Raw genomic sequence first — 26,420 nt, 5'->3', positions numbered from 1 at the left:
AACGATGACCTCTTAGAGTAACTTATAATCACATTGTAAGGCATTATAACAGTGATTATAATGTATTACAACTATGGGAATTATAGTTCACTACGATCTTTGCAAAAAAAGAAATGTCAGTGAATGACCAGGAACTGAAGTATTATGATACTCATAAGTCATTATAAAACGCTTTATAATGTGTTATGATTATTGTTATAACGCATTATGGATATTTATGAGTTCTATAACCAGATTATAACACATTATAATTATGATTATACTGCATTATTCATTATGACGTATTATAAGTATGTTTATGATGCATTATATACATGGACGTCATGTCTTGAGATATATACTGTACATATATCTATTTATATATCAATATCAATATATATAAATATATATAGATGTGTGTGTGTGTGTGTGTATATATGTTGGCCTGTGCACACACAATACACATGATTTAGAGGCGCAAACTTGTCAGCTGTGAGTGTTAAATAAAAATCTCAGAATAACTCACTACTACAGTTGTCTCCTTCCCCGAACTAGAACACAAGTCTCCAGGACAGACATTTCAAACATTTACAGTGAATTTATGCTCACTAATGTGGCCATGTAGTGGCGAACAAACACAATTTTTCCTTCATGTGCCAAGCATTCACAGCTGGCAATCACGCCAGAAACTAGTTTTCACTGGTTTGTAATCAAATGAGTGTTCGTAGCGATGCGGCAGTCAATGATGGGTGTCTAATGAGGGGCCTTGTTGAGAGGAAATGAATATAATAAAGCATACTGAGAATGCTGCAGTAACATGTCGAATTTAGATTTAATGACTTTAAAATATCATTGAGTCATATATCTGCCTGGATCAGGGACTTATGTTAGAAATAGTGCGTGTCAATGTTTAGTTACACTTCAAACATTTAATCTTTATGCTCAAATCTGTGTTTTGAAGATAAAGATATGGGCATCAGTCAGGAGCTTGTTAAATATTTGCTTGGTCCACATGATTCATGACCGCGTACATCAAGGTTTCTCTCTTTCTCTGTCAGTAACCATCATCTAATTTGAGTGGGAGTGAAAACGCACATTAAGCCAGTTTTGCTAACTACACATGTAACCAGGCAACTGCACACCAACATGTGAGGAAAAGCTCAGTGGGAGGGCTTCTTCCTGCTAAGTCATTCATAGACTGCACACCACCGCCGGATAGAACATTTATCATTACGAATTATGACTTAATATATGTTAAAAGATACCATGCAGCTTCAGAGACTCCATACGTAATGTAATAGCCCATTACACGGCCCTGAATGATGGGATTCATTCCTTGTGACACATATGTGCACATATGAACGAGCTGCCACTGTTATTTACCTGGTTAACTGTCTGGCAATTAGTTACACAAAAATAATAAAAGGATAGAAAGACACAAATTGTTAAGACAGAGTATAGAAACACGCACACATGCACGCACGCACAGCCGGAGTGGATGGGTCACGACACGGCCTAGCAGCAGCAAATCAGAGGTGTCAGCTAGCAGCACAACCATCCACAGTAGAAGGCTGTACTGTGGGATTAGGAATGTACCAATTAGATGTGAGAGGGGTGAAGGAAAATGTCCTTTGGAAATGCCCTTATGTGTTATTATACAACTGAAAACTTTGTGTGATTCTGTTATGTTCTCTGATTAAGCATTTATATGACAAATCAGTAGTGAATAACTTTCCCCAAAACGTAAAGTTCCCACACTCACCACTATATCAGACCTGTGAGTATTAGCCCGGTGATAAATTGTGGTATTTGTGGTCGTCTATATTGCCCTGGCCTCTCGTCAGCTGTAATGTTGCTGATGCTTGAGAACCGGGGAGATTCTGGCAATTTTACAGGGAATGCACTGTCTGCGGGAGATTTAAATGCAGCCTCAGTCTGTATCATCTAAAGAGCTTAAAGCCAGATTTGATAAATCTCAGGCGGCTAACGGAGCATTTCGGCTCTAAAGTAATCTAAGCACCGTCAATATGAGCAGTTTATTGGGTAGAAAATACATACAGCTTAGGTGAGAAAAAAATAAAGTGATGACCTGAGTCTTAAATGACCACAGCAACTTTAAAGTAAATGCAATCACACCAAATATCCCTCCTGTGACATACCTGACAGATTATTTAAATCATTTTGTTAAAAATAGGGCTGTCAATCAATTAAAATATTTAATTGCAGTTAATCGCACAATTTTTATCTGTTCAAAATGTACCTTAAAGGGAGATTTGTCAAGTATTTAATACTCTTATCAACATGGGAGTGGGCAAATATGCTTGCTTTGTGCAAGTGTATTGTATGTAAATCAATTAACAACACAAAACAATGACAAATATTGTCCAGGAACCCTCACAGGTACTGCATTTAGCATAAAAAATATGCTCAAATCTCAACATGGCAAACTGCAGCCCAACAGGCAACAACAGCTGTCAGTGTGTCAGTGTGCTGACTTGACTATGACTTGCCCCAAACTGCATGTGTTTATCATAAAGTGGGCATGTCTGTAAAGGGGAGACTCGTGGGTACCCATAGAACCCATTTTCACCCCTTTGGAAATGGCCATGACAGCTTTTCCTCGCCAAAATTTAGAGCAAGTTCAGAGCATTATTTAACCTCCTTCCCAACAAGCTAGTATGAAAAGGGTGACATGGAATTTACGTTAACGCAAATTTGACAACCCTAGTTAAAAACTAAATTCACCAGTTGCTGCTCTAACAAAGATGTGCTGTATAACAAACACACACACGTTACCACACACAGCCACGGTTACATAATATGACACATTATGATGACTGCATCCTGGATTTCAAGGAGCATTTGTTTTTTTTGCCACTTTTAATCTGATTTGACACAACGGTGAAACAAGAGAAGCTGTCTTATGATTTCAAGTGATGTGAGATATAAAACTGTCTTGTTGCCGCAGAGTGAGCAGCTCTGCGCTCTGGGATGTGTGGTCACGTCTGCCTGCTTGTTTTGTTCTGAAGTGAATGAGTTCAAAATCTAAATATTGTGGGTAGAAAGGCCTGAAGCAGAGGCGATGGAGGGGAATGTGAGCAAATGTACTCTATGAAGGCAATGTGAATATATTATATATATACATATATTTTGCTTTTGCTTCCCACTGCCATCTGACATTTACCTCAAAACCTTTCCATTGCTGCAAGGCATCTGGCCTTTTTAAATGTGTATATTCAAGCGTACACTACATGTGTATGTTGCAGCTTGCAGTCACTCAGCAGACTGGCTGGGAGAAAAACGTTTACACCAGCGAGGGCCAGATGGTTAGAAAGGTCAGTAGCAGAGGTGATAAAGGTTATGGAACATACTACATCAAGACTATGCGTTACTGTAGATTGTTATACGAATGTAAAAGTTAGGACAGGAAATAAGAATATATTATGCTTGATAAAAAGCCACTTGGATTTATCAGAGTGAATAATTGGTGGCCTTGTATAACCAAAACAACTTAAAGCAGAGGGAGATGTGAGAGAGTTTTGTGAATTTACATCCGTGCGTCAGAGACTGATGGAGGAACCTTTTAGTTTAGGAAGTCTTCCTGAAATATCAATGCGTATGCACACTTCAACTCTTAATAAAGTGATTCAGTGTATTGAATAAGTTAGTCTTTTTTTTATTAAATCAACTTTCTCTAATGAATATAACTCGTCAGTTTTGTTAACATAAATAAAGTGATGACGGATTGAAGGATTCAAATGCAGATATATAAAATAATCTTTTTTTTGTAACGACTTAACTAATTTACTATAATAGTGTTAAAGCTAAAATTGGTAAATAAATGTAATTTATGGTGTTATTAGAGCTGCTAGTCCACCTCGGCAATACAGTGTGTGTCTCCCTTTGTGTGGGAGAGCAAATAGGTTTTTGACTGCAGTGAAAATGTTTTTGAAAGGCTAAACGCCAACAAATATTGACTGAAGCAGAATATTTCGTTAGATAAACACGTGAATTTTACTTCTTTTTTTCAATACATTTTGACTTCACAGAAAGTGGCCTACTAAGTAGCAAAAAAATTAGGGCTGTCAAAGTTAACGTGATAACGCGTTAGCGCAAATTCGTTTAAATGCAACTAATTTCTTTAACACATTAATGCAATAAATATTTCGGAGGTTGTAGCAGACTCAGTTTTGAAGCTAAAGTGAAGATACTGATATCATATGAAACTAGAAATCCATTGGTACAAACCATGTCATTCTGGCTTGTTGCGAAGGAGGCTAAGTAACGCTCCAAACTAAATTTTGGCGAGGATATGTGAATGAAAATGGGTTCTATGGGTACCCATGAGTCTCCCCTTTACATACATGCCCACTTTATGATAATCACATACAGTTTTGGGCAAGTCATAAATACTTGACAAATCTCCCTTTAAGGTACATTTTGAACAGATAAAAAATGTGCGTTTAATTATGGATATTCATGAAATTTTTCACGATTAAATATTTTAATCAGTTGACAGCCCTAGAAAAATGCATGTCTTTTTAATTAGTTTTATATACAGACTTTTGTATAAATTATCCAGTAAGCATGTTATTGTGGATTAGAAGACAAGATGAAATGTAAGTACTGTAGCAGCTTTGTGATCTTAAGTCACATGCAAATTATTCCACATAATGCTCATGTCTGATATGGTTCTTTGGTCTTGAACTGATATCTTGCTAACCGGTGACAGAGAAAGACAGAAAGATAGCGAGTAGGTTGTTTTATCTGACAGAACCTGACAGTACATTGTCAAATAGAGGGTCCATCCATCAAGCAGAGCGAGGAGGAAAGGGGAACATGTTGTCAGAGGTCTCCCAGCTCTTCACCAGCCTGTCAAACTGCCCACCTTACACAATCTGCTCAAAAACGTCTTCCTCGTTTGCCAACAAAGTGGCCTGCCCACGTGAACCCTGTTCATGTTCACTGATGTCGTTTCAGCTCACTGCTTCTGGCTTGCACTTGGCGATTCTTATAAGGATACTGAACACACCACACACTTGTATATTGAGAACCCCACTGTAACTAATGTTTGAGGCATGGGTGATAAATGATGTTACCTAATATGAGGAAATTGAATTCTTGGGCTAATCAAAATTTTGCAGTTCCAGTCCTGCTTCATTTGCCATTCAAATGCTGCTAAACCCATCCTTTCAAAACGGGGATTAAATGTGTCTTAATGAATAATGAAAAATTAAATTCACCATACTCTTCCCTGTGCTCGGAGATAAATACGGGAGAAAAAGAATCCTTGGGCTGCCAAATAAATCAGCGTTCAGCCAATGGGCTCTAAGCACCTGACAATGAGGCATCAAACTATGGCGGATGCAGTTTATTACCTCCACAAAGGCTTTACCCATATGCACGTATAGTACAGATATGTCATGCCGTACAGCTGGAAACAGATTAAAAAAATTACCCTGCTCCCCGGGAGACAATTAAAAATGCTTACATTACCAAAAACCTCTGTGAACTGTTAATAGAGGCTGAATGAGGAGGTGAAAAGGAGGAGGGGAAGAAAAAAGTGAGGACGAGAGGCATTTCCTAACAGGTTAATTGCTTGCCTTGAAGGGAGCTTTACTCACACCGATAAGGGTGATGTCTTGTTTAACGACAGGTAACGCAGTAATGACTGCCTGTTAGCCTCTAAATGAGGCAACCTGGCCAATCTGATCCTCACAACAAGGACGCAGGTAAAATCTCTAGAAGGCTCCAGTGACTGAAGAACACTACAAAAACAATCAGGGAAAAAAAGGAAACCAGAGTGCACACATGCCCTCAGGTGTTTTGTGCAATGATATTCTGGACTGGCAGCAGCTCTTCAAAATAAAATATTACGGTTGGCTCTGCAGTTCGGTTAAAATAGTTAGCTTCAAGTCTTGAAAAACATAATTTGTAAAAGAACATGTTTGCAAATGAGGAGCTGCATGCATGTCCCCATCCAATATGCACATGTATTTGAGACACACACTTTTTATTTTCAGGGATATACAGTGTGAGATTTCTGGAACGTTCACACAGGCTTTGATGCATTATGCACGAATCTCCTCTTTTCTCCCTACTGCAACAAATACAGCCTTACATCAGCAAAACACGCTGCAAGTCCACAGTGAAGACACCTCTAAAGAATGACCTATTCACTCTTTTCCTATATATCTTTTTTATTTTGCTAAGCAGAGGAAAGTGAAGAGAGAGAGAGAGAGATACAGGACACAGAGACGTGGGCAGACATGCATCTGAGGCTGTGAGCCAAAACTTGAACTTCCAACACTGTAGAAACTCAGCTCCCTCACCTCAACACTGACACGAGTGGACCACAAAGTATCTGTATACAGTATGCGGTATGTGATAAATAATAACTGAGCTCTTCTGCAGTGCTCTCTATACAACAAATTATTAAAGATCAGGTTTGGAGGCTTTGCCCATCACCTTGTTAGCATTAAGGCTGTATATTGGCAAGAATCTGGTGATACGATACGCATCATGATACAGAGGTTACGATCAATATATTGCAATTTGTATTTATTTAAGGCCTTTTACACACCGCATTTTTTTGGTGCGATTAATTCACACATATTATAACTCATATATTTTTTTCAAACAGTTGTTTTTGTAATGGATACTTTCACTAAGAAGGCAAAAAAGTGTCACTTTTTTTTGGGAGGTTGATTTTTCTGAGCTTTTGCACCGTGAATAAAAGCATCAACCAATCACGTTGTGCGTAACGGGTTGAGCTGCGCCTATATTTATGAAACAACAACACGGAGGCTCCATAGTCGAACCAAGACGGCAAACTTTATTACTCCTTTCAACCTTGACAAAGGCAGCACGTACCAGATTGGTCCGGTCCACCTTTCACGTTCTGACCTTTCACAATAAAAGCCCTAGACATATAATATTCGCAGGCAAATATTTTGCATTTTTATGTTGTCCATTCGTCATGCCCCCAAGGCCTTTAATTTTAGGAAAACTGTCATAATATAAAGTACACACCGCCATATGCATAAATTCTGAGTAAAATAAAGTGTACTTTTTTTATGCAATCAGAACAGTGGGATCTGCATTTGCATTTATCACAGTCCTTGTAAACATCCAACATCATAGCACTACTTTTTGTGCAATCTGAACCACTGTCTGCCACTAATATTTGCATGCAAACTATTAATACAAAAATTGTGTTTTTGAGAATCGATACAGTATCACAAAATATAATATCGCGATGCAAAAGTGTATTGATGTTTTCTTACACCAATAGTTATACACTATATGGTAAAAACATATACACACACACATTTTATAACAATCAAGTGAGAGACAGTGGAGAACTGTGGGGTTACACAAGCATAGCTAAGACGGCACAAAACAGAGCATAAGTCCAGTGAAGCGTATGCACAATGTGGGATGACAAAAGCATAAAAATGTAAAAATCTCTCTATTTGAACAACCATGACCAATTTAAATGTTTCCTTTCCTCTGCAGCTAATATAACTTGATAGGAGGCGCTTTATTTAATAATCTTTGTGTTCATCTATGAAACATTACCAAAGAAGTAGAGTTTTGAGTCTCCTTGTGCATGAATATCCCATCATCTCCGCTAAGAACACGTGTTTTTGTACATGGTACAGTAACCACAGTGTGCATAACAGACACACACATGTTCCCTTTGATCAATTTTTCATCAGTACTCATGTTACAGCGAGTGCCAGAATGGGTGTACAAGTACAGTACAGTATGCAGGTCTGTTCATTTAGGGAAGCTGATAAATGATAGATTAGTTTACATGCAAGGTGTCTTGGTGAAGTGGAAATCTCCAGCAGGTGTTCTGGCATATGTGCAACATGGTTGTTTCATTATTTAAAGTTAATTTAATCAGGTAGGTTGGTTGGCAACAAATGTACTTTTCTTGGATCACCTGGAATGAGTTAAAAGGCCTTTTTAGGACGAGTGGGAATTAACGCTGCAATCTGTGGTTACAGTATGGTGCATGCTTTCTGTTGTTTGTGTGTGAAACTTTTTATATGCCATATTTCCATATTTTAAAGCTTTTACATTTAGATGGAGAAGACAAACATGTCAACAAACTACAAATGGATCCCACATATGTTAAACCCATGGTTACTGTTCTTATACTGTCATTTGCAGTTTGTAGTTTTGTATTTTGGCCCAACACTCACAAAGAATCATTTCTGTAAACTGTTAAACTGCCTGTGAAAATCTTAGATATTAACTTCTGAACAAAATGTTTAAAATATTATTATTTTGGTTTGACATGTTTACAACAATCTCAAAAGAGTGGAGTCTCAAAGAGACGGTGTCTTTGTTAAGGTTTGAAAGGAAACAAGGAACTATATTTATTGTCTGGGAGTGTTATGTGCAAAATTGAGTTAATTTCCAACACACTCTATTCTAACAAATTAATAATTTTTATTCAAATCCTGATCAGTTTGTCAACTAAAAGCCTACATTACTTACCTTCCTTCTTCCTTTTTGTATTAAGAATTACTAATAGGTTATAATGTGCTACTTTTAATTTTATTTCACTTTTTATTTCTCAGGCTTGCCATCTTATTGTAGACTTATTACTACTCGATTTTTTATTTGACCTTTATTTGTCTAGGAAGTCCCTTGAGATTATAATCCTTTTTTCGAGAGACGGTCGTGGCTAGAAGGTAAAACACAAATTACGAAACTCTCCCGAGATGGATAAGGTTACGCATTAACCTTGAATAGTTAAGGTTAGGATAGGTCGTCGGGCAGTGAGTCTCGTGAGAGTTTTTCCAAGTTTTCGCTTTTCTTTCGGGTCACCTTTTAGACATAACCTCTAGGGAGACTTGGCCAAGATGGCACACCATTACAATGTAACAAAAATGATAAAATAGAGCTGTTTACAAACTGACAAGAGACAACAAATACATAATACAAAATCTAGTTAAGGAATGGCAATTGCGCGCTTCAGCGACACAGTTTTTTTTAATCAGAGCTTTGAATTCTCCCAGGGAGACAAAATCATTAAATTGTAATGTTCTGAAGGTTATTCCGCGACCAGGGTGCAAAATAGGAGAAAGCTGTTCTACCAAGTTCTGAGGAAATCCTGGGTACCTGGTAGAGCCGCCATCTAGTGGAGCAAAAATCATAACAGCTGGTGGTGAGTGATTTGAGATTACACAGACATGAAGGGAGTTTACCCAGTATGACTTTGTAAATAAAAGTATAACAATGCTCCTTATGAAGGCCAGGAAACATGCACGCAGTAATGTGTATATGGGGCAATGAGTTGGATATGAAACGTAGAGAAGTGAGATACACAGAGTCGAGGCATCTTCGTGTCTGCTCTGCTCTCACAGGAGAAATATCTTATTTTGTCTCTTTCTTGGAACAATGCCATCATTAACCTTTGCCTTTATTTAGCAACCTCATTTCCTACATGCACGGCTCAGCAACAATAGAGACGCTTCCAGCTGCAGGGGGTGGTGGGAATGTGTGTGTATAGACTTAGGTTAAGAGGCAGCCAAGTGGGATAATGGAACCATTGTATGAATCTATAAATGTGATTCCTTGACGTTTCCTAAGAGCCGGCCTACTGTCATCCTGTGGTGATGAGTAAACGGGAGGGAGAGACTGAGATATCCTGTGTGTGTGTAAAGTGAGGCAGCAGCAAAGTGGTTACAACTCGGATGTTGTTTATTTGTCCAACTTGAAGCCCATGACCTTGATAAATCCACTTTATTACATAGTTCAGAATGTGAGTTAATGCAGACAGCTCCTCTTGCTCCTCCTTCACTTACTGTTGAAGGAAACATTACAGTAGTTATGCTGCATAAAATGTGATTTATGCTTGCCACATCCGCGAGGGTCGCGAGTGTCCGTGTGGTAGGTTTTCGCCTGTCTGTGCACATCCACATTTTTCTAACTACGTGGACGGGCAGAGAAAATTGAGAACTTTGAGGAGCTTTGAGAATGTTGTTCTGCCACGAGGAGAAACCCGCACGCTGAATAAAAGATCCATGTCAGCTGTGCGACTGTCCTTACAGAAAGTAAAACCGAGGCTTAATTTAAGCTTCTTTTTTACACGGTGTGAGGCAAGTTCATGCACCTTAACAGTTTTAAAATATTACATTTTACCAAAAAATTATGCAAAACCACTGAACACATCCAGTCTGTTGCAGCCTTTGTTGGTGAAAATGTCTAATTAAGGAGACAAAGGATACTAAAAAGAGCTGTTGAAGATAAGTTCACTGAAGGTTCAGCACAATAGATAACAATAAAAAGATGAGGAAAAGTGGGTACATAATTACACACAGCTGTCCAATCGCAACGGAGGAGGGGCGAGACAAATACTACAAAGACGAACCGTCACATCCTACATGTCGGCTATGTGCTGAACAACAACAACGGAGGAGAGATTAATACACACAGACCGGCAGGTCCGTCCTCTCTCTCCCTACGTGCTTCAAACTTCCCTTCATCCAGAGCAAGTACTCTACCTTGTGCCAACATTTTTACATCTGCGGATATTCTGTATCATAGCAACCACACACAAATAAAGCGTCTCAGCAAAAAAAACCTGAGCTTCATTGCCCTTCTGTGTTAAGTATCTAAGTATTTAATTAGTTTTAAAACTCATCTTTGTCATTTAGAAAGCAACAATATATCTAAAATTAAGATACCTATTAGGATTGTTTATATAGCACTGAAATCAGGTTAAGTGAAGTCATTTGCAAAAAAAAAAAGAGGCAATAACACTACATATTGACTGCATAAGAGCTAATCCTCATCACCACAGGGGAAATTCTTTCACTGTGACAGCCGTACCTATAGACCCATCCAACCTGGTGTCAAAAGCACAGCATCATTTCAGTGCCACAGTGAAGCTAAATGTTACCAACAAGGTGATCCTTTCATGGGTTTAGCCTATTCTTTTTCAAAATGCTACCTCCAGCAGGAAAATGCACCTCTCTTTCATATATTTTCCAGTTGGTTCTGACTTTATGTTCCTCCAATGCCCTGCAGTTCCAATATATCAATTGAACAGATCGCCTTAAGATGAAGCTGACATGATGTTGACAACATTATCCATATGGCTGAAATTTCCAACCGCAAGATCCAAAATGTTGCCATAATAAAAAACTATAAGATGCTGCGGAGGATTTGTGAGATAAAGATATCAAGTAGTGGAGTTGTGTTGCTCTCCAAACTGAGGTTGTCATGGTTAAGTGCTATACTCTAGTTGTACAGTAGAGAACATTTATATGTGCATCTTCTGTGCACTTCACTGCAATTTCCATTTCAATGACATTTTGATCACTGCAAACAGCCGGGCCATGTAAGCAAGATATCAGCAAAAATAAAAGGGCTTATTCTTGAAATAGTTATACTATACTTTACCAGTTATTGATTTTAAGCTGTCATGGTAATAATGGGAAACTAAAAAGAAGCCGTATACTGCCAAGATGATTCTCTCTCTGTAAGCTCATTGCTTTAAGCTCTCTGGGTGAACCATCGGGCAGAGAGCTTGTTCTTCTCATCTGCGCTGAAGTCTTCCACTAAATATTTCAAGGGTGTTTTTTGTGAGACACTGACAGAGATATCAAAAGCTATCAGTAACATCTCTTTGTTTTGCCAAGCTCCACTTCTCTTCTCTGTCACTGCGTATTTCTCACATATTCTTCTCATCCCTCATTGGTTGCTTTCCTCTCTCTCTCTCTCTCTCTCTCTCTCGCCCTCTCTCCTTCACCCCCTTATTTATCTGCAGTCAAAGTGTGCCCTCTTGTTAGCCCCAGCATGAATTGTGAAAAGCCCTGATCTTGGCCGGGGGAGTGAATGTTACAACGAGCATTCGCACAGAGATGAGACAACATCACACAGGACCGCACATGCATGCACACCCAAGCTAACACACAAAGAGACCCCCCATGGGCTTGTGTTATTCCATACTACTCCTTTCTTTCATATTATCTCATCTTCTCTGTATTATTTCACTATTGCTCTTTATCTCTCTAATGCCATCGGGCATACTCAGCACTGTACGTCCTGGGGCATTAGAGTCCAACGACTGCATCATGATCATGTGGCACAATACTGCTGTCCGAATATATATACTGTGCCCTTGTAGCTCCTTGTTACGTACATTCTCACCTCTAAATCAAAAGCAATATTTCACAGGTTTTCACTGCACAACATTTTGCACAGTTAAAACCCCTGAGCCAGTATTCAAGAAAGAAATGTGGCACATAGACTAATGTATGCATTATTTAAAGGAGACCTATTATTCTCATTTTCAGGGTCATACTTGTATTTTGGGTTTCTACTAGAACATGTTTACATGCTTTAATGTTCCAAAAACTCTATTTTTCTCATACTGTCCATTTGAATATACCTGCATTCACCCTCTGTCTGAAACGCTCCGTTTTCGCGCCTGTCTCTTTAAGAACAACTCCCGAAAAAGCCCACTCTGCTCTGATTGGTCAGTGTTTCCGGTCGTCCGCGTCTGCACTGTCGCCATCTTCACAGCATCACTAGGGACTCACTGGGTGTGTCAAATACACAAAGTTTAGCGGCACTTCTAAAAGTAACTGTATAGTTGTGACATCACAACCTTACGGAAGTCCTGAGGGATCATTTACAAGGGTCAGTGTGTAGGATTTAACGTCATCTAGTGGTGTGGTTGCAGATTGCAACCAACTGAATACCCCTCCGCTCACTCCTCCCTTTCCAAGACTGCGGTAACGAGAGTTGTTAGTGCAAAAACGTGGTAACGCTGTTCGCCTCGTTGAGAGGCCATCCTTACCATATTAACACTACTTTAGGAGCAACGGAAGTCAGACGGCAGCTTTTGGTACCACGGTTTTGCCCTCTGCAGCTCACATTACCACAGCTTCACAAGCGTGTCAGAGACCTACAGTGGCTGTCAAGCAACGTAAAAAAGTGAAAGTCTCTCTCTAGAGCCAGTGTTTGGTTTGTCCGTTCTGGGCTACTGTAGAAACATGGTGGAGCAACATGGCGGACTTTGTGAAGAGGAGCCGCTCCCTTTGTAGATATGAAGGACTCATTCTAAGCTAATGAAAACAACGACTCTTGGTTTCAGGTGATTATACACTAATGAAAACATAGTTATGAGTATTATATTCCATTTCTGACGATAGATCCCCCAAATGCTACACACCATTCCTTTAAAGGGCACAGTTTCTGAATACGGGCTGTGTACATTTCTCCTTAGATAGAGCGTTTTGATACTTTCACAGTATTTATATAGCACCTTGACCTGATTTATATACAAAAAAATGAAAATCTAACTTTCTACAATATGGGACCTTTAAATATACAGTATGGACAAAGGCTGTCGTAAAAGCTTTTAACATTTATCATAGCATACTTCACATACTATAGAGGCAATCTTTATACAATATTTTAAATATTTAATAGTCAATGTGAGGTATTGTATGGGTTTTCTGTCCTCAAATCAAGTAGGTTTTAGCAAAAGCATCACACTTTGGGATGAAACACTTGACTAGTGGTCCAGTGATGATGCTGTATTGTAAATCCATCTGTTGTTTTTGTTTAATCAGACTTCTAGTTGGGCCACACACAGTCACCTGGCACACAGCAGGAAAACCTTCCATCCCCCACAGCAACCTGTCCTGCTGTCTCCTTTTGCACACACACGTTTACACACCACTTACAAATCTGTGAATACACAATACATGCGAAGAACCAAGACCACACACATTCTCCGATATCCTCATGTACATAACATGCAGACACATTCACACTCACACAGATGTGCACATTGTCACAACACTTTCTTTTCTGCAGACAGACAGAAATAGGGTGGGAGAGAGAAGAGGTGTTCTATGACCCCAGTCCAAATGAGAGGTCCTTGGGGGGTTTATCTGTCTCTGCCTGACCCGAGTTACTTACCCTTACATAAGGCAGCAGGAGGTTGGAGGACAGAGGGAGATTACAGGCAGAGGAAAGCCTTGGAGAGAAGGCTATAGGAGGCTGAGCAAGAGGCACAGATGTACTGACGGCCTAAACATGCAGACGATCCCAGAAAAACTCACTTTACAGTGCGGAAATACAACCAGACACACAAAGACTTGCTTAAGTATGAAGGTGACAAACACAAATGCAAAGGAAGTGTATACATACAAAAACAAACTCACAGGAACCCGCCAGTTCAACTCTGTAACAGACTCCCTCTCTGTCTGAGTCTGTAAATACTGTCTGTTCAACCATGGACCTAATTAGAGAAACTCTCTGGCTGTCTGACCACACTTACTTTTTTCTCCATTTCCCAGAGGAGTGGGAGGAGAGGAGAGAAAGAAGCGATAACCCACCTGCTGAGGTGCATCACACAGAGATGGAAAATGCAATTTCTAAACCATCTGTGACCAGGATTTGAGACGAAAAACACTGGTTATATCTGCTTCTTTTTTCGGCTAGAAAATAGATTTCGCGTTTCGAAAGATGGATGTCTGTGTGAGAATGCATGCAGGTTTTTGTTCATCTGTGTGTGTGTGCGTATTTTCTTGCATTAATGAGTGTATTTTTGCATGTCTTTGTGTGCAGTATACTTTAAGACAGTCTGTCATCTCGGTCCTCCAGTTTTACATCATCTCCGGGCACATTTGAGGGGGTTGTTTGAAATCATCTGACAGGCTTAAATTCAGTTTCATCCCCCTCACTCTTACTTCATCACTGAAGCAACCGGGGCACACCCTTAAAACAAAACAACTGCCATAACTCAGTGTGTAAAATTATATACCAGTCACTATTGTCCCTTTAATTACAATCATTACGCTCCTTGTGGATCTGTCTAAGTATTTATTCCTCGGTCATGCCGCACAGCTCAGAGCATAATTTCTCAGCATGATGAGCTGTGGGAGCTTATTTCTAGCTGTGATACTGAAAAAATGTTCTTTTTTTTTTTTTTTTTAAAGGTTTCATTATGGTGATATTAATTGATATATGTATGGCTGGATGAAAGTGATCTTTGACATGTGCATTTTGAACAAACGACAACATAAATCTCACTGTGGAGTTTTGGATGCATCAATATGTCTAATGAATGAGCAGGAATCCTGGTGTTCCAAGTTAGGCTATTCCTTATTCTGATTATGATCAGGAAAGCCCCACTTAGTTACTGTTGCTTGTGCCTGCTAGGCTTTTTGTTCATGTACAGCGCATATGTGGTTTATAGTGACAGCAACCATCAATTTCACCAGCTGACACTGTTGGCAGATTTTATCAACTTAGCTAATTAAGCTAAGTTGGATGAAAACACCGTCTCCGGTTGACTTTTTCATGTTTCCTGCTGACTCATATTAATACAAAAACCCTGAATAAGGTGTCATAAATTGACCCCTTTTCTGTTAGCAAACAAGATGACTGATTTCTGATTTATTTATATTTGTCGGCTTGTTTTTTTTAAACAATGGCTGAAGAACATACGAGTTTCTCTGAATATGTACAGTCACGCACTCTCCGGGAGCATGAGTGTTAAGTGTTAAGCGTGACTTATCAAAAAGAGAGTCTTACAATATCGGCGAAGCGTGTCAGAGATGGAGAGAAAATGTAGCTTGCTAATAGTTTAACCTTTAAACTATTAGCAACCTTAGCAGGCTTAGCTAAGCTATTAGCAACATTTTCTCTCTATCTCTGAAATGCTTCGCCGATATTGTAGCTCGCTAGAGCCTTGAATCCCAGTTTGTCATCTCAAATGTATGCAATAATGATTCTGGCACCCAGCAACACAGCAAGATGACATTTTCAATGTGTAACTTTAGCCTGCTACTCTGAGGGGATTCGTGTTCGTCTCCAGTCTTTCCTTCGTTTTGCCTCCAGCTAACACCGTGACGTAATCATGACGTCGCCACTAAAGGAGTCTATAGTAGGCTACTTGACAACTAAATGCATGGAATCTTTCTAAAATACTGAGGCTAAAGCCAACAGGTCAACAATCAGCATCCCTACCAGCGCTGTTCATACAACTGTTCATCTACAACAGTTCATTTTCACATCTCACAGGCCTGGCGAGCCAACTTATTGTATGGTTGCTAAGCTGTGATTGGACGATAAACTGTTCAGGGGAGGGGTTTAGTGAATGGTCAGTTCTGATAGGTTAAGATCGAATCATCAATTTGTTGTGTACAGGTAGACTATAGACTTATCTATCCGTCTTCAGACTGCAACTGCATCCATCTACATGTCTGGATGATGATACGTGACTAAAAATGTGGCGCCAATATTATTAAAACAATAAGTAAGTATTATGTTGTAAACTTGCCAAGAAACATGGGGTTGTGTGCTGAAAATCTAAATTAAATTTGTAAATCTGCACTTCAACCTCACTGAGCACATGGAGCCAAAACCTCAAACAATATGTATCAGCTGAAATAATTACAGCACTTATTAGTATGTGACAAGGTCCTAGTTTTTTCAGTTTTCTTCTGTCATTAATTTTTTTAAAAGAATGAAATGTCTTCCAGATAGTAGTCTCCCTTCCTGCAGTGTGATCTCTGTGCAACCTCCGTATCGGATCTGGAATCCTTTTTTATCAATTGCAAACCATTTTATTCCCCCCGTGAATTCTCCTCCTTCATTCTGGTCGGTGTTTACATCCCGCCTCAGGCTCACGTGGAGCTCGCGCAGCGGCTGCTTGCCGACCAGATACGGGAGGTGGAGAGGAAAAACCCGGACTCTCTTGTTATCGTTCTTGGGGACTTTAACAAGGGGAACTTATCACAGGAACTCCCAAAATATAAACAGTTTATTAAATGTCCGACCAGAGAGGAGAACACGCTGGACAAGTGCTACTGTAACATCAGTAAGGCATATCACGCCGTTCCCCGCGCTGCGCTGGGAAACTCCGACCACGCCTTGGTCCATCTCATCCCCTCTTACAGGCAGAGGGTCAAACTGGCTAGACCGGTTGTGAGGACGACCAAGAAGTGGAGCAGCGAGGCGGTGGAGGATCTGCGTGAGTGCCTGGACTGCACGGACTGGGAGATGTTTAGGACCGCCACTGACAGTCTGGACGAGTATGCAGAGGCTGTGACGTCATATATCAGCTTCTGTGAGGACAGCTGTGTACCGACGCGCACCAGGGTTCACTACAACAACGAGAAGCCCTGGTTCACAGCCAAACTCAAACAGCTTCGTTTGGTTAAGGAAGAGGCATTTAGGAGTGGTGACAGGGAGGGCTTTAAAGAGGCTAAATACGCGTTTGGCAAGGCGGTGAGGGAGGCCAAACGGCAGTATTCAGAGAAACTACAAGAACAGTTCTCAGCCAGTGACTCTGCCTCAGTCTGGAAAGGGCTGAGGCAGATCACAAACTATAAGCCCAAACCGTCCCACTCCACGAATGACCTCCGACTGGCAAATGAGCTGAATGAGTTTTACTGCAGATTCGACAGACGAAGTGACGGTCCTGACTACATCTCCTCTCCCCCCCGCCATCAGCCATCAGCAATCAACACAAGCACCCCCCAGCTTTCTCCACAAGCACCCAGCCTGTGCACACCCCTCCCCCCCTTCACACCTCTGTCCATCAAAGAGGGGGAAGTCAACAGGCTCTTCAAAGGACAAAACCCCCGCAAGGCAGCCGGCCCAGACTCTGTCTCACCTGCAACCCTGAAACACTGTGCAGACCAGTTGTCACCAGTGTTTACAGGGATTTTCAACACCTCCCTGGAAAACTGCAGGGTGCCGGCCTGCTTCAAAGCCTCCACCATCATCCCGGTCCCCAAGAAGCCAAGGATCACAGGTCTTCAGGACTACAGACCCGTCGCCCTGACCTCCGTTATAATGAAGACCTTTGAACGCCTTGTGCTCCACCACCTAAAGACTATCACCAACCCCCTGCTGGACCCACTGCAGTTCGCCTACAGAGCCAACAGGTCTGTAGACGACGCAGTAAATTTAGCCCTCCACTACATCCTCCAGCACCTGGACTCCCCTGGCTCCTATGCCAGGATCCTGTTTGTGGACTTCAGCTCCGCATTCAACACCATCAGCCCAGCTCTGCTACAGGACAAGCTTTCCCTGCTGAGCGTGCCTGACTCCACCTGCAGGTGGATCACAGACTTTCTAACAGACAGGAGTCAGCACGTAAGGCTGGGGAAGCAAGTCTCCGACACCCAGACCATCAGCACCGGTGCCCCCCAAGGCTGCGTTCTCTCCCCACTGCTTTTCTCCCTGTACACCAACGGCTGCACCTCCAGACACCAATCTGTCAGGCTCCTTAAGTTTGCAGACGACACCACCCTCATCGGCCTCATCTCCGAGGGTGACGAGTCTGCCTACAGATGGGAGGTTGACCATCTGGCATCCTGGTGCAGCCAGAACCACATGGAGCTGAATGCTCTGAAGACAGTGGAGATGGCAGTGGACTTCAGAAGGAACTCAGCCCCGCTCCCCCCCCTCATCCTGCGCGGCTCCCCAGTTAACACGGTGGAGTCGTTCCGTTTCCTGGGCACGACCATCGCCCAGGACCTCAAGTGGGAGCTGAACATCAGCTCCCTCATCAGTAAGGCCCAGCAGAGGATGTACTTCCTGAGGCAGTTGAAGAAATTCAACCTGCCACAGACCATGATGGTGCACTTCTACTCGGCCATCATCGAGTCCATCCTCACCTCCTCCATCACCGTCTGGTTTGCCGCTGCCACCGCCAAGGACAAGGCCAGGCTGCAGCGGGTCATCCGTGCTGCAGAGAGGGCGATTGGCTGCAACCTTCCCTCCCTCCAGGAGCTGTACACCTCCAGGACCATAAGGAGGGCAGGGAAGATTGTGGCCGACCCCTCCCATCCTGGACACCATCTCTTTCAGACTTTACCATCTGGCAGGAGGTTAAGGTCCATCAGGACCAAAACCTCACGCCACAAAAACATTTTTTTCCCCATGGCAGTGGGGCTCTCCAACAGCCCCTCTGCCCCCCTGTGACTGTCTCCCCCTCACACACACACTACGGCCCCCCTCCCCCTACCCCCCTACCCCGACACTGACTCTCCCCCTCTCTCATACACTCTCAATACCACCCCCTACAGTATCCCTCTCTCTCCCTCTCTCTCCCTCTGATACCTGATTGTTTTGTTTGCACACCGACAATATTTGCACTATCTGTTTATACCATGTTTATTTTATAGCTTATTTTGTAAATTGTACATTTTTTATTCTTATTTTATTCTAACGTTTATCTATTCTTTGTTATTATACTGTTTGCCTCGCACCAATAAGCCAAAGAAAATTCCTCGTGTATACCCCTTACACCTGGCAATAAACACCTTTCTGATTCTGATTCTGATTCTGATTCTGATCAACCGCCACCAATTAGCCGACTCCCAGATAGTGTGGAGGCCCGTCTTACTCTCCTTCGTCTTTTTATTATTCTTTTCATTATCTGTAATGTGCTTTTTGGTTTGGCTCAGTCTTTTTAATTCCTCCTCTTTACCAATATTCTCTTTCTATTATTCTCGAGTCACTCTCTTCTGTGTCTCACCCACTCTCCTTTATCCTCCACCTGCTATCTTTGCCTTCTCTATTTTACCCCTCCTCTGCTGCACTGCTCCCTCTTCTTCGCTCTGTCGTCCTCTTTGCCTGTTCATTGTTCATCTCATCTCCTCATTGTTGTGCCCTATTTTACTTCTCTCTCTCTCTCTCTCTCTCTTTCTTCCACCCTCCCCCCTCCTCTGTCGCTTCCCCTCTTTCAGTCTTTTATCGCTCCTCTTCCTCCCTTTGTCTGCACTCTCTTTCTCCCTCTGTGGCACTCTTTGTAACATGCTGAATCCCCAAAGCATCTTTACTGTGAGACTGTTCCTCCTAATCTAACTGAGCAAGGATGATCTTAGTGTAAAGATTGCTGGGAAACCCTGGCAGTAGTACAATTGAATAAACAATGTGAGTGTTGAGAGGGGAGACAGCATAGTCAGGGTTTGCCAACAACACCTGTTATGCCAGGTGGACACTGCTTGCAACACACAGTGGAAGGAAAAGAAGTGGGAACAAGTTAGAGAGAGAGTAGGAGGAGAGGAGAGGTGGTAGGAAAGGACAATAAGCAAGGTGGGAGAAATAAAGTGAGAGATAATGTGTTATGCATCCAAAAACTGTAAATCTGTAAATTTGTGATCCATGGCAGATATTCTTGCAACCCTGAAGGATAAGTGGGGAAAATAAAATAGATAGATGGACTATTAAAATGACTATGGTAATCCATATCACTGCTCGGAAAAACATTGTAGTTATGTCTTATGTTCTTGTGTGTAGGAAAGAAAATTTTGTGGGCTACATTTCAAAGTTAAATACATCAATCTGGTGCACTTTGAGAGCAAAATTAAGAGGCTAGATCTATCTCCCACAAAGCACGTTAAATGAGACGTGGTCCATGTTTCAAGACGGGTCAGGGGTTCCCGACATCGCCCCACTGAGGCCCCGGTTGACAGTCGCCCCGGGAGAAGGGAGCTCCGTCCCTCCCCGCACGAAGAGAGGGCACAGCGAGCACTAATAAGCGCCAAGGTCCAGGCGAGGGATGCTGTAAAGCGCCACCTTCACCCCAGGCCTTTCCAAGCTGACCTAGAACCAGTTGCGAGACACCACCACTGAGGAAATAAGCCCAGCAAGGGCCAGCCAGCGGCAGGGAGAGTTCCCACGAGGAGATCCTCCCACACCGAGTGGCCGCCCCTGCTCTGCCGAGCGGGGCGAAAGCGCTGTAAAGTAAAGGGGTGTGCTGAACACAAGACAAAATGAGGGCGTCATTGTGAAACAGTATGCGGTACAATAAACGTTTTCTGACAATTATCTTGTTTTCATAATTGTTGAAAGACAGAATTGCAATTTTATTAATTTCAGAGCCCTACTTGTGTGTTCTGTGTTTTCTACTGTCTGCACTCCACAATATCTGTGGCCATGTGCAAGAAATAAGACTCGACATGTATGCAATTGCACAAACGCATCAGTTATGCAACAGGGGGAGCATGCAACTGAAATATTGACACTTCAGCCCGCAGACCAAATTACAATTTCATATCACTCACAAACAACTAGAATTACTGCCTCGCAGTTGTAGGCCTCCGCCAACCAGTCAAGTTGCAGCTTACATCCATGTCTGTCCAAAATGCCACCACTTCATCATTTCATCCTGACATTTGTGTGAAATTGTCATAATTATCATATAAATTCCAAAAACATGTTTTGTGAGGTCACAGTGACCTTTGACCACCGAAATCAAATCTGTTCATCCTTGAGTCCAAATGAACGTTTGTGCCAAATTTGAAGAAGACCCTCAAGATGTTCCTGAGATATCGTGTTCACGAGAATGGTCTGGGAGGACGTACTTAACGACGGAGGGAAGGACAGAAAACATAATGCCTCCGGCCACAGCTGTCGCCGGCGCAGAGGCATAAAAAGAAAGAAACAAGTGGAGTAAAAATGTGATTATTATGTCTTATGAACATCAAGCTGAACTCTGCCCTTGACTTCATCCTTTGACAGCACAGATTCTTTCATCTCTTGAATAAAATCCATCTTTAAAGACAATTAATTCCATAAATCCCAGTCTTAACCTCCTTCAGTGGCTTCAAAGGGAGCGTGACCTCCTTGAAAATGAACAGACAAATTAAGTCTGCCTGTGTACACAGCGTCTGTGTTTACATGCTGTGAGTGATGTCTGAATACGTTAATTAGCAAGCTAACTGCATTATGGTTATGTGTGCATGGAGAAATGTATGCATGCACAGACGAAAGTGTGTTGTCTCTCAGTCACAGGAGACACCAGATAAAAAGTCAACGCAGGCTTCAAACATCGTCACTTGGCAGCAACCGTGTCACTTACAGTAAGTGTTTAAACTTTTCAGCGCAAGTAATTATTTGGTTGAACATGCACCCTCTGTGTGTCTGCTAAATGTCACATCTCAGAAACTGCTACCTTTTCTATTACTCCATTACTTGCCAATTTCTCATCAGAATGAGTAGACTGCATGCTAATTACCATTTCTAAATGTCAGCCAAACACACATCTCTTATCATCAGCCTGCCAACATGCACCTATATACCTTGTTGATATTGTTGTAATGAGAACTTTTAAAACCCATTAAAGACTGTTTCATGAATATAGAGCAGAATATTCATACAGATAATGTTGCAGTAGAACAGCAAGACAAATGAACCTTTAAAAATAAGCACAGATTTTTCTGTACTTCTTCAAGAAAAAGAAAGGTTTCTTCTGGCAGCATTAAAAAGCTGAGTTTGCCTGTGGCTTTAGCCATCAGAGACAGTGCAGGAGCCAGCTACTGTACCATATTTCAATAGTCCAGACCCCCCTCATTAAAGCAGCACAAAAGACTAATCATATCTGCAGCGCTTTGATTTACATGCAATTAAAGTTTCATATGAACCCACATAAACCAGACAGGAGGAGAGCAGAGCGGAGAAGGAGAAGAGAGGAGGAGGAGGAGGAGGAGGAGAGGAGGAGGAGTGCTGCAGGATAGAAAAGAGAGGAGATTAACAGATGAGACACCAGCAGAGAAGAGAGCAGATGTGAACAGCAACCAGGTCCAAAAAAAGGAGAGAAAGGTGGGGACAGAAGGGAGGATGTGAGGGGGCAGGGAGTAGACAAGGAGAAGAGCAGAGAGGAGAAGGGAGGTGAAGCAAGCCATCATTTGGCAGAAGTGATGACACAGCACATCCATCTCCGTGGCAGCGGCCTGCTGTCGCTCCTTTACAGAGGACACAAACTAACGGGGAGAGAGAGAGAGCTCTGCAACAGCGTTACACTGTGATAATACCACACTGAGACAAGCTGCTGGAACAGAGATTAAAAAACAAGTGTCTTATCTAAAAATATGACTGCCTTACGAATAAAGGGCTTTAAACGCAAGTCCATAAATAGTTCATAACTATGCTCTATTTTTGTATCAATCGGTGTCGCATTATGTAATAACAATATCTTATTTGTTGCCATTTTTAAATCAGCAGAATGAGCACCGTAAGCCTTTTATTTGATGTCTTAATGAGTTTATAATCATTAATTATTCTTGCTTATCTGGCATTGTTTGGGCATGTTTCTTTGATACTGACACCAAAGTACTAATCACAACTCGTGAAATGGAAATATGACAAATAAATGTTCTCATTTCTTTATTTGTTCAATCTTCAACTCTACTCTAATCTCCATTTTTATTTTCTTAAAAGCTTGTTGAGACTTATTGACTTGCTTCCTCAGTTGGTTATGTAACATTACGCTTAGTAAATCAGCGATCGAGAGCCTGCGGCCACTTGATATTTCCATTTGAAGGCGCTGCTCGATAAGAAGGTAATGTGATGGATGTGTGTTGACAAGGAACAAGCTGGTCAAGTGCAAAGCGAAGCAGCCAAGAACTACAGTCGAAACATGTGAGAGTGAAATGGGTGTTATACAACAATAAGATATCATATTGCTCAGACAAATAATTGGAACACACAATGATGTAATTATTTTCAAAAAGCCCACAGTCATTAACACACACAATAGGTATCTACTGTGGGTGGGTGCGTCAGTGTGTGATCATTAACTCATCACCCCAGACACACAAGGTTTCCAGGCGAGTTATATGCAAGGTTGGGCAGTAAATAACATCCTGAAAATAACAGAGGGGAGAAGGGGAATGAAAGCAATAAAAAGGAGGCCCATTTTCCCAGATGTGATCTGTGCCTCAGTCAAGGCAGTCAATGTGCATGTCTCTATGTGTGTGTGGATGTCTGTGTGAGAGAGAGATTTTCTGTGTGTATGTTCCCACTGAGCTCTCAGATGAGTCAAAATGAGTCACATCATTTTATCAATCACCCACTTACAGTACAGCTATCCTTCGGTTTTGTGTGTGAGCGTGTGTGTGTGTTGCTTGAGGGCCAGAATGAAGTCAAACATTAAAACTGCAGAGCGGTCCCACACACTTTCGCCCACAGAATAACTGATAATGCTCCACACTATAACATTATATTCCTTTATCTTAATCCCTGCACTGCCCTGCAAAAGTTACTGCTAGACTCAAAGAGCAAACAAAGTAGATCCACACCAGGCTGTTCTCATACACCGTTTGTAGCTATACCAATGAAATGTAACGCACTGCAATTCCAATGTATCCCACAAAATCAATTCATATTTAATCCACTAATTGGGAACCAGGAAGTTCCCAAATAGAGCGACAAGTGCCGCATAGGAAGGAGGTCATGGGGGATGGGTGGGTCAAAAAACAGCGGACTTTCGCACAGGATGCTGCTGTTCGTACCCCGTGTGAAACCAGAAGTCAACATTGATTTACTTGTCACGTAACTACCATACTTAAGTTACGCCACTTCCGGAGTCATTTTAACCTAAACCAAACCAAGTAGTTTTGTTGCCGAAACCTAACCAAGTCGATCTTTTCCCAACCATAACTAAGTAGTTTTGTTGCCTAAACCTAACCAAGTCGATCTTTTCCTAACCTTAACTACGTAGTTTTGTTGCCTAAACCTAACCAAGTCAATCTTTTCCTAACCTTAACCAAGTAGTTTTGTTGCCTCAACCTAACCAAGTCGATCTTTTCCTAACCTTAACCAAGTAGTTTTGTTGCCTCAACCTAACCAAGTTGTTTCCTGTGAAGACGGAAGTTTATTTTGAAAAGACTGTATGCATGTGACAAACAGAGATCGACACGTGCGTGAAGTGTTGCTGGACAGTCGTAGGAAAACGCACGAAAAATGAGGAATAACTTCTCGTAAAATATCATACGAACCGTTGTATGAGGATATGTTGTCCACACAAACCCAAAGGCAGCCAGGTACAGTATTTCACCCGTACTCAATTATTAATTTAGCTAAACAAAACACACAAACTGAAATAAAGATGAGGACTAAATCCAACCATAACCATTTTTTCTGTTCTTGGTCATGGTTAAACCAAACACAAACTGTGCCGTCTTTCCAAGATCTAAATGGAATACTCATAAGATTGCCAGTAGTGAATAACATCAGCAAGTCTTTTCCTCTTACTGAAAAGATACAGCTGGCCTGGTTGTCAATCGATGCACAGCTCCTTTCCAATAGATCGACAGCTGGAAGCGCTCCAGGGAATATGTAAACACACTCACGCATGCTCCTAAGCACTCCCATGTTACACGCCTCCCTGAGCTCTCTTTCCAACATGTAAATATGCACAAGTATGCACACACAAGCACACATTATCCCCCTTTACTTCCACTACAGTAGATATAATCTTCCCTTATACATACTGTGTTACACAATCAAACTCTTGGCTCTTCACTCCCACTCACTATCTTTCTGCTGTCACACACACTTCATATTCTGCCAATATGAAGTGCAATCTATTTCACTTGTAATGACTAGATTAACTATAATAAAAAAGTATTTGTTGAACTATATCTCCTCCTTCTGGCTTGGTCAGGTCTCCTTTCAAAAATAAAGATCCTCTATTTGAATGCACAAGGCTGGTTTGCCACGCAGATATCTAACACACTGAAACACACACACAGATCACCACTCCCAATTACAAAAGAAGAAAAAAAAAAAAAGTCACTCACAAGAGTTCCTTTGGCTCCCGTCTGTTGCACCAGGCGAGGTGGACATCCCAGCAGGATGCTTTTTTTGCCCTCACGAGATAACCAAATGGAAGGGAGGGGGAGGCAGACAGCACGACGATAGTACACTGAAAACTCCACCGATCACAACAACACCTGCCCACCACGCATCCTCACGCTGTCTCTCGCTCTGCACACATGCCCCTCCATTAAAAAAAATGCTCCAGAAAGGCTCACATGCACATTCTCATGCAGATCAGCTCGCACACTTAACACACACACTCGAACGGTGAGCGTTCTCAAGAGCCCTGCACCCGAGAAACACACACGTGCATGTATGTATGGATGGATCGGCGCTGCACCAGTGTCTAGCTCCGGTGTGGAGACTGCTGAGGCTGACAGTGGAGAGAGAGAGAGGAGAGCGAAGACGAGTGGAGCATACCACTGGCTGCCGCTGAGCAAGGGAGGAGGGGGACCGGAGGATGAAGAGAGGATGAAGAGAGGGGGTGGGAGAGAGGGTGTGTGCTTAGGGAGGAAGGGGAAATAAGGAGCACAGATGATTATGAGTCTGTGCATGTGGCAGTGCATGTTTCTATAACCCCGTGAACACATTCGCCTCTGACCTTTGAACACACACTAATGCCTCTTAAGGTCTGCATACTTTATACACCTGATTTGTTTATATGACTTAGTGGCTGGAGGAGCAAGCCATTTTCATAAATAGGGATGAGTACCTAATAAAGTGGAAACAGAGTAAAGATGTCAAAGCAACACAACAGAATCACTTTTCAAAGGTTAGGTTTCTCTTTTCTGCTTTTATCATGTAGGACACAAACAGTGTTATTATACACAAATCACACG

The 26,420-nt window shown here is 41.8% G+C and overlaps 1 protein-coding gene across 4 annotated transcripts in view; it reads right to left on the bottom strand.

Moving 5' to 3' along the window:
* The window catches only part of dtnbp1b (dystrobrevin binding protein 1b), an 88,632-nt gene that overhangs the window by 16,561 nt on the left and 45,651 nt on the right, over positions 1-26,420 (bottom strand). For 2 of the 4 annotated variants that reach the window (XM_074612556.1, XM_074612559.1), the window contains exon 1: positions 25,563-25,970. The exons of the other annotated variants lie outside the window; for them this stretch is intronic. In XM_074612556.1, coding sequence (XP_074468657.1) covers positions 25,563-25,608 — 46 coding nt within the window. In that variant the 5' untranslated portion in view covers positions 25,609-25,970. Of the gene's footprint in view, positions 1-25,562; positions 25,971-26,420 lie in introns of those variants that run through there. 4 annotated transcript variants of the gene reach the window in all.

Source organism: Sebastes fasciatus, chromosome 17, assembly GCF_043250625.1.
Source record: "Sebastes fasciatus isolate fSebFas1 chromosome 17, fSebFas1.pri, whole genome shotgun sequence".
Taxonomy (NCBI): domain Eukaryota; kingdom Metazoa; phylum Chordata; class Actinopteri; order Perciformes; family Sebastidae; genus Sebastes; species Sebastes fasciatus.
This window is presented reverse-complemented; position numbering and strand designations above follow the sequence as displayed.